The sequence below is a fragment of the Martes martes genome, assembly GCF_963455335.1.
Source record: "Martes martes genome assembly, chromosome: 7".
Classification (NCBI taxonomy): Eukaryota; Metazoa; Chordata; class Mammalia; order Carnivora; family Mustelidae; genus Martes; species Martes martes.
In genome coordinates, this window is record NC_137894.1 from 140,476,931 (window position 1) to 140,500,222 (window position 23,292).

The 23,292-nt window shown below is 60.9% G+C and overlaps 1 protein-coding gene across 5 annotated transcripts; it reads left to right on the forward strand.

Moving 5' to 3' along the window:
• Positions 1–13,950: 13,950 nt before the first annotated feature.
• On the forward strand, positions 13,951–21,583 carry DLK1 (delta like non-canonical Notch ligand 1; the record flags this gene model as incomplete). Of its 5 annotated transcripts, none has more annotated exons than XM_080809464.1 (6): positions 13,951–14,017; positions 15,285–15,348; positions 15,819–15,949; positions 18,910–19,051; positions 20,836–21,115; positions 21,269–21,583. In XM_080809464.1, the coding sequence occupies 6 exons, from the start codon at positions 13,951–13,953 to the stop codon at positions 21,581–21,583; spliced, it is 999 nt and encodes a 332-aa protein (XP_080665590.1). The 5 variants fall into 5 exon arrangements, with proteins under 5 accessions (XP_080665590.1, XP_080665591.1, XP_080665592.1 ...); XM_080809465.1 differs by having other exon boundaries at positions 21,335–21,583; XM_080809466.1 differs by having other exon boundaries at positions 21,341–21,583.
• Between the last annotated feature and the right edge of the window lie 1,709 nt (positions 21,584–23,292).

Consider the following 23,292-nt stretch of genomic DNA (forward strand, 5'->3'; position numbering starts at 1 on the left):
TGTGTTTCAACTGGCTCAGACCTACCCATGCAGGATGGGCTTGGTTTTGACAAGTGACGGGCTTGAGGAAGGGTCCTCAGGGAGCGGCACAAACGAGGCCTCACGGGGGGACCTCACGGACGTGTGGGAAGCAGAGAGCAGCCAGTGGGCGGCCCAGCGGTGGCATCAGGGCAGGAAGGCTGGCCGGCCCTGGGAGGGGTCTGGGAGGGGAATGGCGGCCCTCACTGCCGGCCTGGGTTGCCTTGGGCCAGCAGGGAGGGCTAGAGACGCGACAGAGCGGCCAGAACAAGGATGCAGGAGGGGGTGGTCTTTGGGTTTTGTTATACCCATGTCCAGGAACAGGGGGCGGGGCGGGGGCGCTGTGGGGACAGTGATGGGCCAGCCTGCTCTGCTTCAGAACGCAGACATCTGCCCAGGCCTGCTCCCCACCAGCCACGGGCTCCTGGTGGCCCGTCCCCCGCCTGTGGCCCCCCGTTCCCCTGGGCCGTGGGGGGACCCCGTGAAAGACCACAGCAGCCTCTGGGGCTGCCTCGCTGGACCCTCTCCCCATGGCTCTGCGGTCAGGGTCCTCGGACTTGCTAATGAGCCCTGTGCCTGTCTTGATCGCACCGTGTGCTTTCCAGCGCTTGGTTCCGCTGCTGTCCCCCATGGCTCGGGGAAGGAAACCAGCAGCCTCCCTTCTCTCGAGGAAGAGTCACTGCAGATGTTTTTTCAAAGTTGGGGCCAGGGAACATATGAATAAATGCCACGATTCATGTTTGCAAACCCCCTCCCTGCCAGCTTCTGTCTTGACGAGCAAGGGGGGGCTGGGGCGGAGGCAGGCAGATGTGGAACCTGGGAACGTGGCCAAGCGCTTTGTTCGCGACCGTGTTCCCGATCGCGGGCAGCGTGCAGAAACGGGGAAACTCCACGACCATCGGGGACTCCAGAGTGCCCCCGGGCCGGCCCACGGGCCCGTCATCGCCTGGTCTCCCCAAGCAGGTGGCCTGGCTCTGAGGAGAGGGGGGGCACTAGCAGGGAGGTTCCCCACCCTTGGGAGAGGATCCGTTACCCCAAAGGTCAAGGGGCACATTCCTCATTATTGTAATAACAGCAATTAGTGGGAGTGGTGATAACCAAGTCCTGGCTTCCAGACTCTGCCTCCCAGCTCAGCCCCACAGCCTCCGTGGAGCCGGAGAGGGGCCGCTCAGAGCAGGAGTCCTTAGCCCCATCTTACAGATGCGGACACTGAGGTCCAGCGGGGTTCCAGACATGCATTGGAAAGGCACCAGCTGGGCCGGCATGGGTAGAACCGGGTTCCAGCTTCCTTTCTGTTAATTGGGGAAGTAAAGCTTGGTGTGGGCGTCAGTCCGGGGTGAGGGGGGCATCAGTTTCAGGGTTAGGGGCGTCCCTGAGGTCACGTATGGAGGGGGATCACCTCCTCTGTTTTCCTGAAAAACCAGCGCTGCCCGAGGAGAATGGAGTGCCTCCCTTCTTCTACGGGCGGCAGGTGGGGGGCGTTCCCTGACATTTATTGAGCACCTACTTTTTGCCTCTGTGGAACAGACTACAGTTTATAGGGGTTCCTTTCCCCACAAACTCCCACCGAGGGGAGGAGAACTTTTGTCTTCAAGGAGCACCCCCAGTGACCAGGGAACCTCCTGTCCCCGAGCATCCAGCTCCCTGGCAGGATGAGGAACAGCAAAGGGCCAAGGGCTCTGAGACCAGAAGGCCCGGAAGAGACTGTTTGGAGCCTGGGGGTTTGGGTTGAGGCTTGAAGCCATTAGCAGGGAGGAGGGAGGGCAGGGGAAGGAAACTCCTTCCTGTGCTCCGTTGGGAGCAGAGTGGCACGGACAGGTCCCCCGGGGGTGTGCACGGGGGCCACTGAGAGGGGCCGCGTTCCGAGAGGAAAGAGCGGACTGCGGGTGGGGCGAGAGGTCAGGAGCCAAGAACCCGGCAGGCAGGGAAGTGCCCACGAAAGAGAGCCCTGAAGAGCACACCGGCGAGGGGGCTGCCTGGAGGAGGCGGCAGGGTCTGCGATGGGGTGAGGCTACCAGGAGGTGTTTGTGGAACGGGCCTCCTCCAGCAGCCCCTCTAGGTATGGTGGAGTTCCTGACCAGTCCTGGGGCCCAGAAGCAGTGTGGGCCTGCGTTTGCTGAGATGGCCCGGGAGACAAGGGCCCTCCTCGGGATGGGACCAGCCACACAGCCTTCTCTCCGCAGCCTCAGAGCCATGTTTTAATGACTCAAGTTCTCAAATCATTGTTTACTGCTCCCCCCACACAGGGGATTTATTAAAAGCTGGGCCAAGTTAAAAATACCAGGGACAGAGATGTGCAGGCCGAGGGAGCTGTGGACACAGGCGCCCCGATGGCGGAGAAGCCAGAGCTTCTTTGGGGAATCCCTGCCCGTGTCCTGTCCATCGCCCAGCTGGAGGCTGTCACCCAGCAGGACAGCCCCCCTCCAGAGCACCAAGTGCAAGACCAGACCTCACGACCCTGGACACCACAAAGGTGTGGGCAGGGACGCGGTGCAGCCTCCCCTCCCCCGGACCTCCAGAAGCTTCCCGTCCATGGGGAGCTGGCATGGTGTTGGACATAAGCAACCAAGCAGCCGCCCGGCTTGGCAGGAGCCCTCAGGGTGAGTAGAGGGGCAAGGAGCCCGGCAGGTGTTCATGGAAGGCAGGGCCCCTGGAGAAGGTGGCCTCAGCGTGGGATGAGTGTGTGGGATGGGCACAGGGGGCACATTTTGAATGAAGCCCAGCCTGAGCCAGGGCACTGAGGTCAGAAAGCAGGGGAGCTCAGGAGGTTCCTGCTCCTGGACAGATGCTGGAGGCAAGGATGAAGCATTGGCCTTCACCAGACAGGCCTGGAGGCAGTGATGGGAGCGGGGAGACCCCCCCATGAAACCCTGAGTGGCCTCCCCCCGGAACGGGCTCTGTCTTGCCCGGGGCCTCCCAGGGGGTTCCAGAGTCAACAGGTCCTTGGACAGGGGTCACTGAGCTTACAGCCAGCTCTACCGCCTTTCTCAGAGGGAGTGAAGAGGAGAAAGGGTACCGTGACCCTTTCTGGGGACCCTACATGGCTGACTCCTGGCTGAAACAGAACTGTCAATCTTGTGACAAGACAAGCATTCATGCCTCCAAATATTGGCACCATGCCACACACAGACTCGGACACCAGGCCTCAGTTTACCCAGATGATGAGAGACAGAGCTTTCCGTTCAAACATATGGTGCCACCCCTCCATCTGTCTGTCCATCCATGCATCCCTCTACCTATGCACTAATGCATCCAGCCATCCTGTATTCACTCGACAAACACTCTCCTGGCCCTTACTATGTGGCCAGGGCATAGATGAGAATCAGACAGGCGCTGTGACCTCCAGAGCCTTCTCCCTCTACCGCCCGCAGCGTGAAGTGGCTCCTAGTGTCTGAAGCAGGATGTGACAAATGCTGGGTCCTGAGGAGCAGAGAAAATCAATAGAAAAGCGCTTTGAAAGTTAAAAGCGCAATGAACGCATGGGCCCTGCCTATAGGGACAGTTGTCAGGAGCTCTCCGGGGCCCGGGCCGCAAGGGGGCTTTCTCTGCCTGGGGTCAGGTGTCTGGGCGCCGGGAGGGGAGTGCAGAGTGCATACTATGTCCCAGACGGCTGGATGCCGTGATTCAATTACAAATGTCTCCCATGAGTGGAGGTGTCGGTTCGCATCCTTGTCTCCCCACCAGACCAGGAACCCACATTGGAGAGAGACCGTGTTCTCCTGATTCAATTAATCAATTACGCCCTCCCTCGACATCTACAGCCTCCCGGCTTGTAAATACCCTCCAGTCTCTGCCGTCTTCAACTGCAGACACACGCGTGCGCGCGCACACACACACACATTTGCAAAATGCAGACCTTTCCCCTTTCTCCCTCCCTGTGCACAACCACAGTGTCTCGCTGCCAATGCTCACCTCCCCAGCGCCAACCCCCACACCCATAGCCCCTGCAGCCTTCCCCGGCTGCCCCAGAGGCGTGCACCTGACCCCCCCCCACCAACCCCGCAGTGGCTTCCTTCTCCATCTCAGCCTTCACTGGTGTCCCTGATGGCCAGTTGCTTCCTCACATGTTTTCCTACTTGGTGTCTGAGATGCCTCTCCTTTTTTGTAAGGGTGGGGGGCTCGAGGGTGTTTCTGGGGGTCAAGGAAGGGGCCGTGTGGTGAAGGGTAGTGGACATTTGGAGCTGGGAGGGGTGATGGGTAAGCAGGTGAGAGGAGGCTCCTGGTCTCTGGGCCCCTACTGTCTTCCAGCAGCTTCTGTGTCCTTTGAGAGTACCTCTCCTTGTGCATCCCTTAAATGCTGCTGGGCTGCGTGGCCGGGTTTCCCTCCCAAGGAATCTCTTGATTCCCCTTCTCTGTGGGCCTTTGCCCGCTCTCCCCCGCCCCAGCTCCCTCTGGAGTTCCAGCCACATCCTTGCGTCTCAGACTGAGCCCACACTGCCTGCTCCCATCCCCTTGCCCCTCTCCCACCTGGTCTGTGGTTCCTGCACCTGTCCAGGCTCCTGGGGCCACAGGCCCTGACCCAGGCCGTGGGATGTGTGCCCAGCCCAGGAAAGTCAAGTGGGGAAACTGAGGCCTGGGAGGGGATCACTCAGGGTCCTGTCCAAATCCTGACGCCCATTACTCAGCCCGCAGTGGGGATCTTGCCAACATGGAGCTTGTGGGGACATCCCCGCCCTGTGGCCAAGTGTGGGGCTCAGGCCATGTGGAGGAGGTCAGGGACGCTCCCTGCAGTCATGGCCAGGGAGGGCCCTTCAGCAGGACACTGTGCCCAGGTCATCAAGAGCGCCCCAGCCCGGAGGCTTCAGATCTCTGCCCTGAAGGGGCTTTTCAGCCTTGGTTTCCCTAACCTAGATGGAGGTGATTGGGTTTGGTGATGCTCTAGGTTGCGTGGGCTCTTCTTCTGCTGTCCTCCTGGCCCTGCTCTGTGCCCCCGGATGCTCACCGTAGCAGCTGCAGCTGGCTCTGCGCCCTCGACTCCCAGCACATCGAGAGGACAGGAGGGGCCGCCGCGGACTTGACTGGCCTCAGCCCCCGCCTCCTCCACCAGCAATCCTGGCTTCCAATTCAGGTGATTGCGCCCCCTCGCTCCTTAGGCCCCCAGGGTGACCGCCTGCTGCTACCCCTCCTGCTTCCTCACACCCCGCCTACATCTCTGTAAATAGCCCTCTATTAAACCCTCCCTGAATCAACCACCTTGTGCTGCCATCTGCTTCCTGCTGGGACCCTGCCTGAATCCCGCTGCAGGGCTCGGGTCCCTCCAGTTGGGTTCCTGGCCTCCTCGTTAACGTGAGCTGTCAAGCGGGGAAGGGACTGGGCACAGATCCCCAGGGACAGACGGACCGGAGGTGCTGGCTCAGGGGCAGCAGGCCTCGGTCAGGTGGGTCTGAGGACAGTATTTCAGGAACCCTGAAACCTCTTCGGCTCTCACGGTGTTTGCGACCTGCGGCCTCCAAGGCACCCTGTTCAGAGATGCGGACCCGGAGCTCCTGGAAGGGCCAGGGCTGGGCAGAGTCTCACTTCCACGCAGGGGTCGGTTCCCCAGCCTCCACCCACCCCCATGCACCCCTTCCCCCTCCCACTGCCCTGGCCCGGGGCAGAGGAAGCACAGAGAAAACCCACACGAGATGGGTCCCCACCCTCCCCAGTTAGCGGGGAAGAGCAGGGAGGGTGAGAGTGTGCCGGTGGCCCCCTGCACGGTGTGCACAGATCGATGGGGGCCCCGTCGCTGGCCACAGCCCACGAAGGCTGTTGCCTGCTGCTCATGGAGGAAACGGCAGAAGGAAGTAAAATACAATCAGAAATAATTGGCCCATCTGAGAGAGACAGGGGAAAGGTGTTGAAAAGAAACTCATCTACAGGCTGGAGGAAATCTTTGCCGGGAAGAGGGGCTCCCCGGGCTTTAAAAGACCATTTCTGATCTCCGAGGCGCCCCCAATCCTGGCTCGTGCTTCCTCATCGATTTCTTGATACGATGGCGCAGTTCGGTTCCACAAATACTTAGTGCGAACCTGCCGTGTGCCTCATTGTGAGCGCACAGCCCGGGAGAGCTGTGGGGGCTTGGAGAAGGCCAGACTCTCCCTCCTTCGTCTCCCTCCCTCCCCTCCCTCCCACCCTCCCTCCTTCCTCTCCCACCCCTCCTTTTCTCCTTCTCTCTACCTTCTTCTGTGGAGAGTTAAAATAGGACCATGCTCTGGACTGTGCATTTGGAAAACCTGTCCCTGACTCCTGTCCTGTGGACTCCAGGGACTTGCAAGACCCAGATGTGGCCTTGGGTGGCAGAGTCTGGTGGCTTGGACCAGGGGGGTGGTGGCTAGGATGGGGTACGGGAGTGAAAGGGAGGGCCAGTGGAGAGGTACTCGGGACCCGTGTGCCCAAGGACGGCGGCAAGGCCAAGGGAGAAGAGTTCAGATCTTGGGTCGCTGCAGGGCTCCTGGTGGCTCTCACGAGGCCCGAGGATGACAGGTGGAGACCGGCATTTCTGAGAGGCTTCGGGGCAGACGTTCTGAGGCAGTGGGGCTGTCCCCACCCCCTGGCCAGGCCAGGGTGGGGAAGAAGAAGAAAAGGGAGGGAAGGTGGGGAGACAATGAGCCCAGCCCCAGAAGAGCACTATTTCCCTTACAGTCATGCTGCAGGACACCCAGCTTCAACAGCCTCGTCCTGCTTTGTCAGTGCCTTGCTGTGTGACCTAGGGAGACTCGCTTGGCCTCTCTGGACCCCGGCATCAAGTTCTGCGGCTAACAGGGTCCCCAAGATAGAGAGGGAGGAGGAACCAACGTTTTGGCACAGGGATCAAATTCAGGCTCACTGTGAAAGACCAAACTTGAGTTGGGGCACCAAGCAACCCTATGTGTGTTGGGTGGGGGGAGCCAGGGTCAGATAGGGCTGGATGTCCCCTGCCCCCCCATCCCTAGCTGGAGCGTGACTGCCAACAGCGAGGTAGGGCCTCTGGAGGCGCGGAGCGTCACCATAGGAACAGGCACTTGGAGTGCAGAGAAGCCGGGCGCTGGGGGAGGTGGGCAGGGGGGGCGGGTAATCGGGGGGTGCTAGCCTAGGTCTCCGGCAGCTGCTCCCCACGTTCTCCATTCCTAGTCAAAGAACTAAGAGGGCCCCGCTGGGGAGAGGACAAGGGGGGAAGCCGCTGCAACCTTCGGGTCCCCCTCCCTTCAGGAAGCCCAGTTTGGGGGGGTCAGCAACCCCAGGAGCCCGGAGACCAGAGGTGGCCAGAGGGCACAGGCTCGAGAAGGCCACCTGGCCTCGGCCAGTTGCTAGGACACAGGATCTCTCCGAGGGGCCCCTGGTAACCCTCAGAGAACACTTTGGGCCTCATTCATTTACTCATTAATTCACTTAATCCACCGGGACCTCGTGGGTAGCACTGCAGGCCCCGGGCAGAGGGGCAGAGGGCCCAGGAAGGCGCCCTTGGCCCTGCTGAGCTCCGATGCACGTGCACAATCCATTAACACCAGGTGGGAAGACGTGTCCGAGGTGGATGGGTGATGCTGGGGGTGGCTGGGACGAGGCCAGAGGCTCACCAGGGTTCAGTCCTGGGCCAGGACCAACGGCAGGGAGACTGGGGCCTTTGGTGGGTGGGAGCTGGGAGGACAGGGTGGGAGGGGAGGCAGGAGCGGGCACCCGACCCTCTGACCTCCCACCTGGCCGTCCCAGGGCCTCACCTGGGCATGAGACCATTCCTTCCTTTGCAAGTGACCCACGGTGCTTAGGGTGTAGTAACACGGGGGAAAACACTTTCGAATATAATTGAATGAAAATGCTAATGCCTCCTTACAAATAAGAGAATAAATACCGAGCAGGAACATCTTCAATTCTTTGAGAGCTGTGTTTTCACATCCCTAAACTTGACAGGTGCTCCAGGCCGTGCCGCAGTAAACAGCTCTCTTTCCCTAGGCCCGGCCAGCGGAGATGGAGAGAGAGGTCGTGATCCTGCTATGGTCTTAAACTTGTATTAAGCTGGGGCTAGGACAGGGGTCCTCCCTCCAGTGGCTCAGGGCTTGAGAAAATGATTGCTCCTATATCCATGTGATCAGGGACCGTTGGTCTGTGCCTCTGAAGGGCCCGGTTTGCTGTGGCCTCCCGGGAAGGTGGGTAGGCTGGCACGGCTGGGGTGGGTGGGAGCAGCTTGGCCCAGGGCCCAAGCCTCAACACAAGTCTGGGCAAGACAGGTTCGTGGGTCGACCCTGGTATGAGAAAAGGCAGATTCTTGTTCTCCAGATTGTTTGCCAGGGTAAGGGAGTTTGTGGAATATTCAAGAACAGTTAAGAGGGCTTTATATCTAAAATGCTGCAAGTTTCGTAACCCTCCCTTTCCAGCCTAACTCTGCGGCGGTCCCAGTAAACAGCCCCCACCGTGACCATCTCAGTGTGCGTGTGTGTGTACAGAAGTCCTCCTGTAATGGCACACCTTGGTGGCCTCCTACACATTCCCCCATCACTCAGCCCCAGGACCCCTACCCTCCAGGAGGTGCTCAGTCTCCCCTCCCAGCAGTCACTCCCACCCTTGACAGGTCACAGGACTCTAAGCATGAAGTGTCCCCAATCCACCAACCCTTGGAGGTGAGGGGTCACCCTGGGCTCCCTCACTAAACAGCCCCCATCATCGTCGCCCAGTCCCACCCTCCCCCCCCCCGTGGGAGCTTAGCCGATGCTCAGTGCACAAGACGATGAGACTACGTTTAAAAAGGTGAGACTCCGCTCTATGGAAAATTAACTTCTGGGAATTTCTGATGAATGAAGAATTAATGTAGTTTCTGCCCAAGCCTGCATCGACAGGCGAAGTGATGAAAAGACTCCTTTTTCCTCTGGTTGTGATCCCCTCCCTCCCAGATGTCGGGGTGGGGGGGAGTGTTGTTTCCCTCCGAGGGCGGGAGCAGGGCGGGGAGCTGTTGCTAACCCCTCTTGAGACCCCGCAAGCTCCCCACGCGCACAGCATGACTCAGTGGCGCCCTTTAAGAGGAGAATTTGATTGATGACGTGGACAATTAGACTTGTGAACGTGGCATCCGCGTCGATGGCAATGGCGAGAAAGGAAGCGAGAAAATCTATTTTTGCACGCTCCCATCGATGGGGCGGCAGGCCGCCGGGGGTGCGCAGGGGAGAGGTGCGCCCCCCGCCGCTCGGCCATGTGTGCCCCGGGCTCCCTCGCAAGCCCCGAGGCCCCGCGGTCCCTGCAGGGCCCTCACGCGCCTCTCCTGGCCCTGCCACGAGGCCTCGGCCGCCACCTGCCCTTCTCCGCTCCCTCCGCTGAGCGCACGGCCACGGCCACTCCAGCCTGAAGAGGCTTCTTTGTGATTGAACTTGAAACCAAGCCGTCTGTGTTGCGTTCGTGGTGTTTTCGAGCCTAAACGTACCTGGGGCCCCTGCCTTTCCCTCCGTCCTCCGCCCCCGGGGCCCCCTCCCCTCCACAGGAAAAAAGAGAATTTCTCTCTTCAAAGATGAACTTCAGCTTGGGGCAAGAATAGGAATCGGGGCTGTTGGGCGCTTCTTTGCTGTTTGCCCTCGCGCCCCCCCCCCACGGAAGGGAGGGCAGGGTCCTGGTCGTGCCCTCGGGGTCTTCCTACTGCCTCCCGCGTCACCCTGCTCGCTCTTGCCGCTGCCCTTGGCTGAGCAGACAGCCCAGGGCACCGACTTCGGGTCCCGGCTCCGCTCCCCATTAGCTGTACACGTGTCCCTGCGTCTTTGGGCCTCCCTGCCCTGACCCAGCCCAGCTTGGAGGAGGCTCCGATAAGACGGCCTCTGCTGGGGAGCTCAGCCAGAATGGAATTCCAAGGGGACAGACAGGGAGAGGCAGAAAAGGCAGGGCCCGCTTGCCCGTAACCCCCCCTCACTCCTGGGCTGTGTGTGTGGAGGGCGGGGGGTAGTGGGGAGATCCCTGCCCTGCGGCGGGGGGTAGTGGGGAGATCCCTGCCCTGCGGTGTCCGGATTCCAGTCGCAGGGCTCCAACCGGGAGAGCTAGAGCTCTCTGGGAAGAGCTCCATCGAGGGCAGGGCTGGGGGAAGCTGTGTCCTCTTTCGGAGGGAGGAGGGAGAAGGCGTGGTGTTTGCGAGAGGGAGGAAGAAGAGAGCACAAATGGCACCTGGGAGTTTTTGCCGCGCCTCAGTTTCCCCAACTGTATGACATCCCGCTAAGACTGGACCAGTTGGGGAGGCAGAGACTTCCAGAAACCATAAACAAAGCCTCAGGTTTTGGAGATTCTCAGCTGTAGGGGGGGCGTTGCAGAGCAGAGGTCAAGATGGGGTGAGGGTGAACTCCACCCCGCTCCCCCCAAAGCTGCCTTGTGCCGGTCGTGCACGCTCCGGACTAGCTGGTCTCGGAGGCCCCTCCGGCCGGACCGTGCTGGGCTTCCTTGATCAGCAGTTTTGCCTTTAATCAAGTAGTCTGGTGCAGGGGGGCGGGGGGATGACGGAGGGAATCATCTGGAGATAACATTTCTTTGGTTCCCTCAGAAAACTTTCGCCCCTCACTGGCTCCCTTGCTGCCCGCTGGAGGGAGGTCTCTGGGCAGAGAGGGCAGAGGACCCAGCAGGCTGGGGATGCAGACGGCCACTCAGCTCGGCAGAGAGAAGGAGCCTGGCCTCAAGCCCTGGCCCCGAGTTACCACCCATCCCCATGGGGGGCAGGCTCTGTCGACCACGACCACCGACCACCGGTGGAGCCCTGCTCTGCTGACCAGTGGGCCAAGCGTTTCCCGAGGGCGGGGCCTGCTTGCCTTCTCTGTCATCCTCCTTTTTATTCTATTCTATTTTTTGTTGTTGTTGTTGTTTTTTTGGAGGAGAGGGGAGGACGGGGAGGGGGGCGCAGCTAGAGGAGAAGGTCGTCCTGACTCCTCGGGTCTGCTTGCAAACAGCAGGCGGTGCTGACTTCTCCCCAAGGGACCTGCTTGGCATTTTCAGACTTTCTATGCAGCCTTGAAGCCTGTGACAGGCACCAGCGTCCCCTCTCCCCACCGCTCCTAAGCTACCCTTTTTCACTGTCTGCCTGCTGAAAAGAAATCTCCAGTCTCCCGTATTTACAAACACTTCCTCCTTGAGATGGACAGAAACCAACAGAAAGCCCCAGGCCCAGCAGCGGCCCTGCAGGAGGCTCTCAAGAGGGCAAGGTCAGAATCCACCCCCCCTCCCGGGGCTCTCTAGCCTACTGGGGTGGAGGCCCAGTGGCAGCTGTTGGAGGAAGGGCAGGAAGGCGCCAGGCCTTGTAAGCATAGTGGATTTTTACTTAGGAAAACCCAAGTCCCCTTTGGGGACAGGTGTGGCTTCCCTGTTTATAGACAAGGAAACTGGGCTCTGAGGGGCAAGTGACTGGCCCAGGGCCCTCAGCAGGCTGGGGATGGAGCCGGGATTAGCGAGCAGGTGCCAGCCAGCCAAGACACTGCCCTTTCAGCCTAAGCCCCTGACATTTGGACACGGATGCCCTTGGGTGAGGCTGCCCTCCTCAGGCCTCCCTCCCTTTCCAGAACTGGGGAGGGCAGCAGGGGGAAAGGACTGCGGTGGGAAAGGGAGGGGTCTAGGTGAGGGTGCACTTGAGGGCCTCAGCAGGGCGCCCGTGGCCCTCCGCACAGTCCACAGGGCGGCACCTCGTGACTCGGTCTGGGAGGAGGTCCGCGCCCCAGGCCGTGCAGGCCAGAGATCCCCCGCCCCTCCTTCAAGTCTGGCGGGGAACCCAGCCCTTCCCAATCTGCCTGCTGTGTAGGATAATTTTGGAGGCTGAGGTCAGGGTCCTTGGAGGGAAGAAAGGAGGGGGGTCAGGGAAGCTGGGGCGATCTCCATGCAGTGGACAGTTGAACCTCCAGGCCTGGCCTGCCCGGCACGCCTGTTGGAACCCCCCGGGGCCTTGGGCAAAAGACCTTCCAGCTCGGAACTCCTGTTTCTTCATTCGAGAAGAGTTCCTGGAAGAGACTGGGGTAACGGAGAGGAAGGGGCCCAGGGTGGGTGACTGCTCCCTCCAGCCTGTCGCTCAAGCGAGTCCCAACCTCACCCCGACCCCTTCTGGGTCTCCTGCACCCAACACCTAGGAAGAGGCACCTTCCGAAGGGGACGGGGGTGGGGGCTTCCCTCCTCCGGCATCCGTGGAGTCTGCCCAGCGTGGCTCCAGGGTCTGCCCCGGGGCGTGTGCCCTCCCACAGCTGTCCCACTTCGGGAGCACAGACTTAGGGCCTTGGGGCCCAGCGGCCCAGGGACGCCCGGTGGTTTCTCTTCCCACCACTGTCCTGAGATTGGAGAGTATGTCCTCAAACCTGCCAGGGCCCCCGAGACAGTCTGAAGGCTAAGGCCCCCACCCCATGACCCAAGTGGCAGACAGCACGCACCCAGCTCACCGTGATGACGGGGAGGCTAGGAAGGGGATCTGTTCCCGAACTAGTCTATGCCCATGAAGCCCATATAAACGAGCCATCTAAAGGTCATGAGCTCCTGGAACCCTTCCCCAGCAAGTTTAAGACCTTTGATACCTTTCTGCCACCCCCCCACCCCACCTACCCTTTCCTGTTCCTCCTCTCCACCCCAGCATCCTGATCGGGACAGGGCCTGGAGATCTGCCCCAGAGAGTCTCTAAACCCAGGCTGGGGGCTCTTCCCCAGGAGCTCTTGGGAGGGGAGGATCTCTGGCAAGGTCAGCACCCCCGCCCCCACCCCCCCTCGTGACTCTTCTGGAGGCCTCCCAGTGGGTCTGGGATATGTGCTGAGGCTGGGTGTGCAGCTGCGTGAGTGTGCGCGGACTTGTGAGCTTGCCCACATGTGTCCCTGCGTGTTTGCGTGTGTGCTGGGCGGCAGTGCCTCCGTGGTCTGATGCGTGTGCCACTAAACGCCTGTGACTTGTGAGTCTGGGGTGCTTGGGACTGTCACGCCTGGGGGGCCCTACACCTGTGTGCGGGAGTCTGTGGTCTCTGTGTCTGCGTGGCGGAGGGCCTGACCACTCTGCCCGCGTCTGCCTGCCTGGGAGTGGGGGTCTGTGTGTTTACCAGTGAATGCGTCTGTTCAGGTGTGCACGTGGCTCTGCGCGTGTCTCTGGGTGGCCCAGACGGGTGGGCCCGCGGTGAAGGAGGCCCGGGTTTCATAACTGTGTGTCCCCCCACCTCTCCGCGTGCCCATGCCTGAGCCTGTGACGCTCCCGACTATTTCCATAACCTGCGATTGCGTTGCAGTGTGTGCTGGTGGTATAGGGTGTGTCTGGCTTGTGGTGTGTGTGTGTGTGTACGTGTGTGTGTGTGTCTGCATTTTCCTGCGTCGATCCGGCTAGGGGTAGGGGGGTAATCGGGCTTCTCCTCTGTGTTTTCCTGAGTGCGTATGTGGCGCGAGCGTGTTCCTCGTCTCTAGAGTGTGCGTTTGTGTTTTCCGGGCCGTGTGAACCATGGCATGCGTGCTCGGGACCTTGGCGCTCAGTGTTTTGGTGCTTCTCTGCGTGTTTCTGTATTCCGAGCGCGCGCTGGCGCCTTCCTGGGGTCTGCGGCCCAGCCCCGGGTCGGTCCCTGCCACCGGTGCTAAGCGGGCCCGTGTGTGTGCGCCCGCGGGCCGTCCTGTGTACAGATCGTGTGCCCAACGTGCGCGGGGTACCTGTGCCCGTCTAGCCAAGAGCGCTCGGCGCGCGCGAGCCGCTTTCCGGGACGCCGCAGTGGTGGGGGGCGGCCCCGCGAGGGGCGGGGGTCACCGGGACTGGCCGGCGCCGGCCCCGTGCGCGCGGAGGCGGGGGCGGGGGGCGGGGGCCGCGGGGGGGCGGCGGTACGAAAAGGGCGGCGCGCGCGGCGGCAGAGGCAGCTCGGCGGCGGCGGCGGCGGAGAGCGCAGCGCGCAGCCCGGTGCAGCCCTGGCTTTCCCCTCGCCGCGCGCCCGCGCCCCCTTCCGCGTCCGCAACCAGAAGCCCAGCGCGGCGCCCGGAGCCGGACCCGCGCCCGCGCCGCTCCCGGGACCGCGACCCCGGCCGCCCCGCGATGACCGCGACCGCAGCCCTCCTGCCCGTCCTCTTGCTCCTGCTGGCCTTCGGCCACAGTGTCCATGGTGAGCGCACCCCCCGCCCGGCGGCCTGGCTCGCGCCCCCTCTGGGGAAGCCCGCGACGCCCCCCGCCCAGCCGCCGGGTGCCCCGCGCGCCCCGTCCCATGCGCCCCAACTCACGCCCGTCCCGCCTAACCCTAAGCCCCGCACGCTGCCGCCTCGCCCTCCCCGCCACCCTCGCATGCGAAAGCCCCGGCCCTGGGGTCCCGGGGAGGGGTGGGGGCAGGGGAAGTGTGGGACCCCCCCCCCAGTCCCTTCCCGCCCCGCAGAAGTGGCGCTCGCAGGGGTGTCGGTGCGCGGAGAGAGGAGGTATGGAGAAACGAGGTGATGCTCGGGAGCCCTGTGTGGAAATGCTCTGGGGTGCAACTTTGGGGTGTCGCTGCGTGCGCGTTCAGGAACAGGTCTGTGGGGGCAGCGGGGGGTGGCTTTGCCGTCGCAGCCCCGAATTCCCAACGAGGAGCCCCGCGCGAGCCCCTCCTGCGTGGCGTTTCTCTCGGTGAGGGGCTGCGACACTTCTGTCTGCAGCGGCCATCTGTCTCTGACAGTGAGACAGTTGCCCCTTCCCGCAGTGCCCCCCGCCCCCACTGCACCAGCGCTGATGGGGGGGCTGTCTGGAAAGCTGGGGAGCGAGTTGGAGTGAATGCACACAGTAGGCACGGAGGAAAGTGTCCGCATCTCTAAACAGTGTCAGAATTGCAGAATCTGTTTTGCAAAAACCCTTGCGTCTTTCTAATAGGAAGAGTCTGGGGTGGGGGAAATTGGGGGAGTCTGACCTGCGCGCCCGGTTTGACGGGGATTAACCTTTAAGAAAAACCCTGAAGCCTTACCTGTGAGGCTGCCAGGTGAAACTGTCCGGCCTTTGCCGAAGCTGAATGCCTCCAAACCTGCTCCCCATTTTAGGCTCACTTTGCAAAAGTGAGGGCTTGGCGGTGGGCCCAGGGGTCAGAATCTTTCCATTCACTGTCTCCGTATCCCCGCTTTTAGCGTTTGAGGTTTCACGTTCTGGGGGGGGTGGAATTAGGTGTCTAAGCTGCTCCTAGGAACTAGGCGGTTTACTGTGGTCACTCGATAACCGGGAACATGGCAGAGATTTTTTTTTTTCCCCCTGAGTGGGCTGATGTGAGATGCCTACTGTGTGCCAGGCTGCTAGGACCGGAGAGGGTGTTTGGCTCCCCCCAGGGTGTCAGCCGTGGGCTGTTGGGGAGAAGACAGGCTTTGCCTTGGCCTCTGGGGCTTCTTGGGGTGAATGGTGTAACGTTTCTTGTGCCTCAGGAGCTGAATGCTTCCCGGCCTGCCACCCCCAAAATGGATTCTGCGAGGATGACAATGTTTGCAGGTAATGGGGTGGCTCTCCTGATGCAGCTCGTAGGTGGTCAGGGCAGAATCCTGGGGAGTCCGGGTGTCAGGCAGGAAGAGGGGGGCTTGGTTGCTGGGTTGCGTCAAACTGCTTCCTCGCCCCCGCAGGAAGCTGGTCGGGGGGGGGAGTGAGGGGGAGAAGAGGGTAGGGGGCAGGGGACAGCCATGACTCCCCTCTGCTGACTCAGAAGTGGGGGTGTTGTGAGAGCCCCTCTCAGGGTGAGACCAGTGCAGGCCACTAGGGCAAGATGCAGGGTTCCCCCCCAGCCCCCGGGCTCTCAGGGACCCCGGAGTCCCGTTCAGGTGACTGGTGTTTGCTTCCTGGGACCTGCTGGCATGGTACCATGCAGATACCCCCAAGGGATCTTGGCTCCACAGAAGGCAGCCTGAGCTCCCCCTGCATTCCTGCTCCCCCATATGTCCCCATCTTTCTCCCCCCTACCCCTACAGGTGCCAGCCTGGTTGGCAGGGTCCCCTGTGTGACCAGTGCGTGACCTTTCCCGGCTGTGTTAACGGACTGTGCGTGGAACCCTGGCAGTGCATTTGTGACGACGGCTGGGACGGGAACCTCTGCGACATAGGTTGGCACCCCACCCCATCCCTGCCCTGGGCGCCCAGCCACCTCCTCCCAGCCTGTGGCAGCCTCCCCTCCTCCTCCCGCCTCATTCCCACAGCCCAGGGCTCTGTATGGTAATGATCTGTTAATACACTTCCCGCTGGTGCCCAGAGCCTCTTCACAGGTGGACTTAAATTTGCTCCCCTCTGCTCCCCCAGCACCCAGAGAAGGCCCTCTTGGGGGGGCCCGGCAGGGAGCTGCCTGTTGAATAAAGAGGCACGACATTAAGCACACGCCACACAAAGCTGAAAGGGTAGAGGCCTGGGTAACCTCTTGGGGTCACTAAAGCTCCGAGGGGGTAGGGACTGGGGGTAGGGGGGTCACAGAGCCAAGCCTCCAGGAAATTCACACAGGAGGCTGCAAAAACACATGAACAAACAAACAAACAAACAAACGAAGGGGTGGGGGGCGGGGGTGGGGAGCAGGCACTGAGTCGGGGCCTGCAGGCAGTGCAGGGCTGGTGTGGTCCGTGGGTCAGGTGTAGAGGGAGGCTGGGGGTCGGGCAAGGCTGAGATGCGGTCAGAGTACAGATTGGTGTTATCGGTTGATTTCATTAATTTATGCAATCTTTGTCCTTCATTACCCCAAGCAAATTGAGAGTTGGCCGTCACTGCATTTTTAGGCTACAAAATGTCCATTAAAGGCCATTCTCATTTGGCAGGACCTGCCCGGAAGCCTGGGCAAACGGGAGTCCTCAAAAAAACTCCCAACAGTAGGGCAACTGCCCCAGGGCCTCTGTCCTTCAGTCGGTCCTCAACCTTAGCAGGGCACGAGGGGTACTGATAGGGAAATTGAGGCTGGAGGAAGTCAAAGGCTGCGCTTAGGGACACCAGAAGAAGGTGTCGGGAGAAGAGCCAGCTAAAATCCCTTCTCCTAGCCCCAGAACTGGGATGGATCTCATCTGGGGTCATTCGTAATCCCCACCCTTAAGGACCACGCAAGAGCGTGTTGTGACCACCCACCCCGGCCCCCCATCACCAGGGCAGCAGGCTTTCCTAATCGAGCCCCCCCACCACAACGTTGTCTCAGGTCCTTAAAGGCCCCACAGGTGACTCATGCTGGGATCAGCAGCAGCCTTGCTGCCCCTCCACCCCCCCCCCCACCTTGGAGCTGCTTTGGGACCCACAGGATCCCAGAAAAGCTACCTCTTGGGGTTGGGACTTTAAGCCTGGAGCCCACCCTCCTTGGTGTCTGGTTCAGGATTGGCCCCTCCCTGCGCACGGAGTTTTCCAGACAAAACGTTCCCTCCTCCCTGGGTTGACAAAGCCTCTCAGCCTGGGACTCTGGGTCCAGAGGAAACAGCCCTCCGGGTAATTAGCAGCTCTCTCCCATTCTCCGGGTCTCTGAGGGTGTCCGGGTCGCAGCTGCTGCCCCGGCAGAGACCCCCGGCGGCTTTCTCCCCTCCCGCGGCTTAATCTACCCTACTTGGCGGCTGGAGGCCCAGGAGTTGGGAAGAGTGGGCTCATCCTCGCCGGTGTGGCTGGACAAAGCAGGGGGTGGTCTCCAACTTTTTAGCTCCGATTTGAGATTCCCAGTAATGGGGTTGCTGAGAGCCCAGTACTGGGAGCCTGCTGCCAAGGCTTCTCCAGCGAGCCGGGCTGGCACCTTTCCGTTATGGTAACGATAAATTCTCTTGATGTCCCCTTACACCACTGTTCCCTGTTTACTGATCGCCATCATCCCTCCACGAGGGCGCGGGGCTCCTTAAAAAAGAGGGGGGGAAATCCACACACGTGTGGCCTCAGCACTGTGGACCCCCACCCGCTCTGCCTTAACTTACTGCCTTTGTATTTGGCAGGTGCCCCAGGGCAGCTCAAACAAAAGTAGGAAACCAAAGCTAAAAGCCCCCCCTCAGTACCTCCCCCAGGCCCCCCAGGGAGAGCCCCTCCTTTTGTCAGTGGGGAAAGCGAGGCACGGAGTGGGGAGGAGATGAACCCTGAGGCCGGTCTTCGAAAAGGTCCCTCCCCACCCTGCCTGGGGGCTGGGGTCTGCACTGGCAGAGAGCCCCTGACCCAGGCCCCTTTGTTCTGTGGTCCCTGGCTCACCAGGCCCCACATAATGAAGGGTGCGTGACGGGAGGTATAAAAAGGCGGCAGAAATGTAGCAGTGCTCATGGAAACCCACACGGACGGGAGAGCACTCAGACACTTCTAATTTCGCTGCCTTCAAAAGATACAGCCTTTTCATCGGGAGCCCCTCCGCTCTCCCGAGCGTGCAGAAAGAGCGACCACCAGGAGGTGGAGGCATTGCTGGGGCTAAATCAGGTTTCTTGATTCCCTGCAGGAGTCTCCCCCCGTCTCCGTCCCCCCCCAGACTCCCCCCCACCCCAACGGCCCTCCGTGATGGCGAAGTGTGAAGGGCAGCTGGTGTTTCTAACAGCTGGGCTGCACGCTTGCCCTGAATGGCAGGGACCAACCCCCCCCCCCCCGCCCACCACCACCAACAGGAGAAGCTGGACATGAAAATTTATCCGGCGAGGCAGGCCCCGGGGAGCCTTGGCCTGGCACACTGTGCGGGGAGGGAAGGGGTCTGTAGTGAAAGTCATGCGGCTGGACCAGAGAGGTGACCTGGTGCCAGGAAAAGGGACAGCTGTCCTGGGTTGAGGAGCAGTGAGCAGCCGTCACTTTCTGTCCCTGTGACCTACCCCAAGGGAGCCCCTTCAGCTCCCTGAGCTGCTTAAACCACTGCAGAGTTTCGGGGGGTCACTACACCCTCTTCCTCGGGACCTCATTTGGTGACCATTGGCGGTGGCCACAAACACAACACATACACCGAGACAGCTCACGTCGGGTCCCCCCACCCTCGTTGACCAGCTGGAGGGCTCTGTCCTTCCCCCCCCAACCCAGAAAGCTCTCCTTGCAGCCTGTCCCCCTCTCCCGCCCTGGAGGAGAGGGTGACAAAGCTGCTTTTCCCTCCCCACCCCAGATGTGCGGGCTTGTGCCTCGACCCCCTGCGCCAACAACGGAACCTGTGCAAACCTCGATTCCGGCCAGTACGAGTGCTCCTGCGCCCCTGGATTCTCGGGAAAGGACTGTCAGAAGAAGGACGGGCCCTGCGTGATCAATGGGTAAATATTCTTTCCGACTCTGTGATCTGATGAATGCTGCTTTGATTCCCGCTTCACACCCCTAAAGACCCTTTCAGCCCAGCCCGGTTGGACCTGTCGCCTGACAAAGAAGGAGTAAGTGCCCGTCCTGCAGCCCCGCGGGGGGCCGTCGCGGATCGGGGTACTTATGGGGGAGTGTGTCATTTCCATCATTGCCGAAGTGACCCTGAAGGTGATTTCGTATTCCTTCCATGCCCCCAAGTCCCCATGCACGTGCATGACGGTGGCCGGGGCCGCCGACTGGAGCAGGGAGCCACACGGTGTTGCAAGGGCAGCCCCGGGGAGGGGGCGCGAGACTTTTCATGAAACCCACTCACTGCGTTTCAGGGGGTGGTTTTGGGGGGAACTGACAGACTCTGCAGCTGAGTTTTCGGGGCTGTCTTGGGGGGACCTGCTAGGCAGAGGAGAGAGGGGTCTTTGGCCAGCGGGGTGGGCAGGGGGTGAGGGCTGGAGGGGGCGTTCAGCTCTTAGCTGCCCTCGGTGGGGCTGGGGCTCTGGGACTTCTGAGCAGTGGGCACGGCAGACAAGAAGGGCCGCTCGCTTTCTAGTCCCCAAGCCATTTCACGCCCTTATCTGTTCAGCTGCACGGAGCCCACCCAGCCGTCTGCTGGGGCTTCGGCGGAGCCGGTCGGGGGCCAGGAGCTGGGGGGGGGGGCGGTGGGGGGAGACGGCCGCTACCAGGCAGAAGCAGCTTATCTTGACCTGACATTCCAGGGGGCTGCAGAGGACCCCGGAGCTGGCAGAGGCCACAAACAGGCATTTGTGCAGCCTGTAAAGATCAGTGTTCAGAGGGGTTCGGAGGAGAGGGGGTCACACCCGAAGTCCGCGTCTGCTTATTCGTGGGATGGGAAAATACGGAGCGAAACCTTTAAGATATTTTGCTTTTCTCCCCAACCAACTTGAACCAGTCTGTCAAAATAGAGCCCGGGGCCCTTGAAGTTCCTTCAGAGCCCAGCCCCCGTACAGACCCTCCCCCCCGCAAGCGACAGTGCTGATTTCTCGTGCTTACAGCTCCTTTCTTCCCCGGTTTTGGTATTTATCAGATGACAAAGGGTCTGCTCCTTTAAAAGCACTTAAATGAAATGCTCCTGTGCTCCGCTCTGAGCAAACAGCCCCGGTCTGGTCTGCATGCCGCACTTGGGTGAATGGCCCACTATTAAACCGCCGGGCACAGACGCCGGCCGGGCCGGCAGACAGGCCGAGGCTTTCTTTCACTCGAGTGTCCCCAAGGGAAGAGTGTCCCCAAGGGCTTCCCGTACAACAGTCTGCATGCTCTCTCCGCAGAAAATGACAACAGGATCACAATCAGGGTGCTGGTGTGGCTCGGGGAGCGGGTGGGGAGTGCGGGGGACTAAGGCCCCCCCCACCCCCACTCTGCCCAGCGGCCCGGGGGTTGGAGCTAAGGGAGGGGGCTCGCTCCAACCCTGGGTCATCACTGACTTTGCCTCTCGGCCTCAGTTTCCCCACCTATCCAGTGACTAACCGTCAGGCTTCTGGTCGGAGAGAGGACATAAGAGGTGGGAGAGGAGACGGGCATCGGCAGGGGAGGTCAGGCGCCTTCCAGGCTGGTAGCTGGGGTGGGGGGCGGGTGAGGTGCGCGCCTGTGCGTGTCCAGCTCGGACCAGCCGGGAGCCCCTCGCGGGCAGGCATGACAGCGCCTGGCGTCTCGCCGGCCGGCCCCTGGCACCACCGTCCTAGTCCCGCCCCTGAGGGCCCTTTACCGTGTCCCCCCTGTTGTGTTGCAGGTCCCCCTGTCAGCACGGAGGCACCTGCGTGGATGACGAGGGCCAGGCCTCCCATGCCTCCTGCCTGTGCCCCCCCGGCTTCTCCGGCAATTTCTGCGAGATCGTGGCCAACAGCTGCACCCCCAACCCGTGCGAGAACCAGGGCATCTGCACCGACATCGGGGGCGACTTCCGCTGCCGATGCCCCGCCGGCTTCGTCGACAAGACCTGTAGCCGCCCCGTGGGGAACTGCGCCTCCGACCCGTGCCTCAACGGGGGCACCTGCTTGCAGCACACCCAGGTGAGGTACGAGTGTGTGTGCAAGCCCGAGTTCACGGGCCCCCTCTGTGGCCGGAAGCGTGCCCCGAGCCCCCAGCAGGTCACCCGTCTGCCCAGCGGGTACGGGCTCACCTACCGCCTGACCCCCGGGGTGCACGAGCTGCCGGTGCCCCAGCCCGAGCACCGCATCCTCAAGGTGTCCATGAAGGAGCTCAACAAGAACACCCCCCTCCTCTCCGAGGGCCAGGCCATCTGCTTCACCATCCTGGGCGTGCTGACCAGTCTGGTGGTGCTGGGCACCGTGGGCATCGTCTTCCTCAACAAGTGTGAGGCCTGGGTGTCCAACCTGCGCTACAGCCGGAGGCTACGGCAGAAGAAGAACCTGCTGCTTCGTTACAACAGCGGCGAGGACCTCGCGGTCAACATCATCTTCCCCGAGAAGATCGACATGGCCACCTTCACCAAGGAGGCCGGCGAAGACGACATCTAAGCGGCGTCCCCGCCGGCCCCTCTCTGTTCTCGGGGTCCCGCAGAGCTCACTCTATGCGGTCTGTTCTCCTCTTTGTGGTGGAATTTGCTCTATTTTGTGTCGAATCTGGTGAACGCTGCGCTTGCCTGTCTTACCTTTGTGTTGCCCTGTGACAAATGCCGCGCGCCCAGAGCGTCCTCTTTCTCTCTCTTAATGCATGATTGAAAAACAATAATAAGAATTTCATCTTTAAACGAGTAAAAGATATAAGTATGTTATTCTAAACTTTAACTTAAAATCAAAAAGACCAAAAAAAAACAAGGCAACGAAGCCGGGACTCGGCGCCGACACCCCTCCCCGAAGGGGTCTCGGCCACGGTCCTCGTGAAACCGTTACGAGTGCTGTGCGTGACCACCCACTGTGACAAAGGCGAAAAATCTCTTCGTTGTTCGTTAGTCCTCACACGCCACGTCCGACGCGCACTCACATCAAGTCCAACACCGCAACCTTTAGATCTTTCCGATTGAGTTGAGATTTTGCAGAGTGCAGCGGCCGTGTGTCAGGCAGAGAGAGCGCCCCGGGTTGGCTGCTGGGGGGGGGCCGGGACCTCGTCCCAGCCCTGCCACTGACTCGCTGTGTGATCCTTGGCGAGCGCCCCCGCCCGTCCCCACCCCGGGCCCACCTCTTCCCTCCCCCACCCCTCGAGGGAGGGGGCTGGAACGCAGTGACCATCCACGTTCTCTCTGGCTCTAAAAGTCTGAACGAGGAACGAAGGGGTATGAACCCAAACAGGTCCTGACCCTAAAAATGAGGATCTGATGAAGACGGGGTCTCATCCCGGGACCCACAGGTTTTGGCCTATCCTGGAGGCACACTTGACGTTTTGAGATCGATCCTTGCTGCCTTTCTCAAAGTGGGGAGCCTCCCGGCTCGCTTTCGGTCTGGAAGCCATCGGCCCCCTTTGAGTCACAAAGTGCAGCCTGGCGTTGCCACTTGGGCAACCCCCAGCCACCCCTAAATCCTCAGCACTTTACCTGCCTACCCTGTAGGTTAGAGACGTCCCTTGAAATTTAAATGCCCCTTGAACCGCAAGTGCCCCCTGGCGATATCTGAGCAGCAACACAGCCTCACCAAGGTTTGCACAGGGTTTAGTGGGAAATTGTCGCTCGTGGGGCGTCTCCTAGTTCTGTGGCCCCAGGTCCCAGACCTTGGTCTACACAGCTGTGGATTTAATTTGTGTTGCTGAGTTAATAACCCTCAGATCCCGGAAGACCTAGCCAGCTTCTGAATTATAAATTTGACTTTTTTTTAAAAAGAGCATCTATCTTTTTTGCAAAAATAGAAGGAAATGGGACAGAGCTCTGTTTAGCTTTCCAACTCTTTGGGATTGGGCAGCTAAACAGCCCTTGGGTACCAGTGAGAAATATTTTGCTTCTTAAATTATTTGGATAGGAAGCTATACTCTTAGCTTTGTTGAGTATTACCTGCCGAGTTTACCTTGCTCCGAGTATTTATTTCCAAATCATCATCACCATCTTCCTGGTCATTCAAGTCATTCCCCCCCACACAAGGACATGCGTCACCGTCACTGTACAACCATTGATCGTCACCTTCAGCCACCGACCGCTGTCCCCGTCCGTCCCTCATCATCCTGAGTCAGAGCACGACTGTCATCTCCTCCAGCTCTCCGTGCCCCATCCAAGCCCCTGTCCCCATCGCTCCCAGTCCCC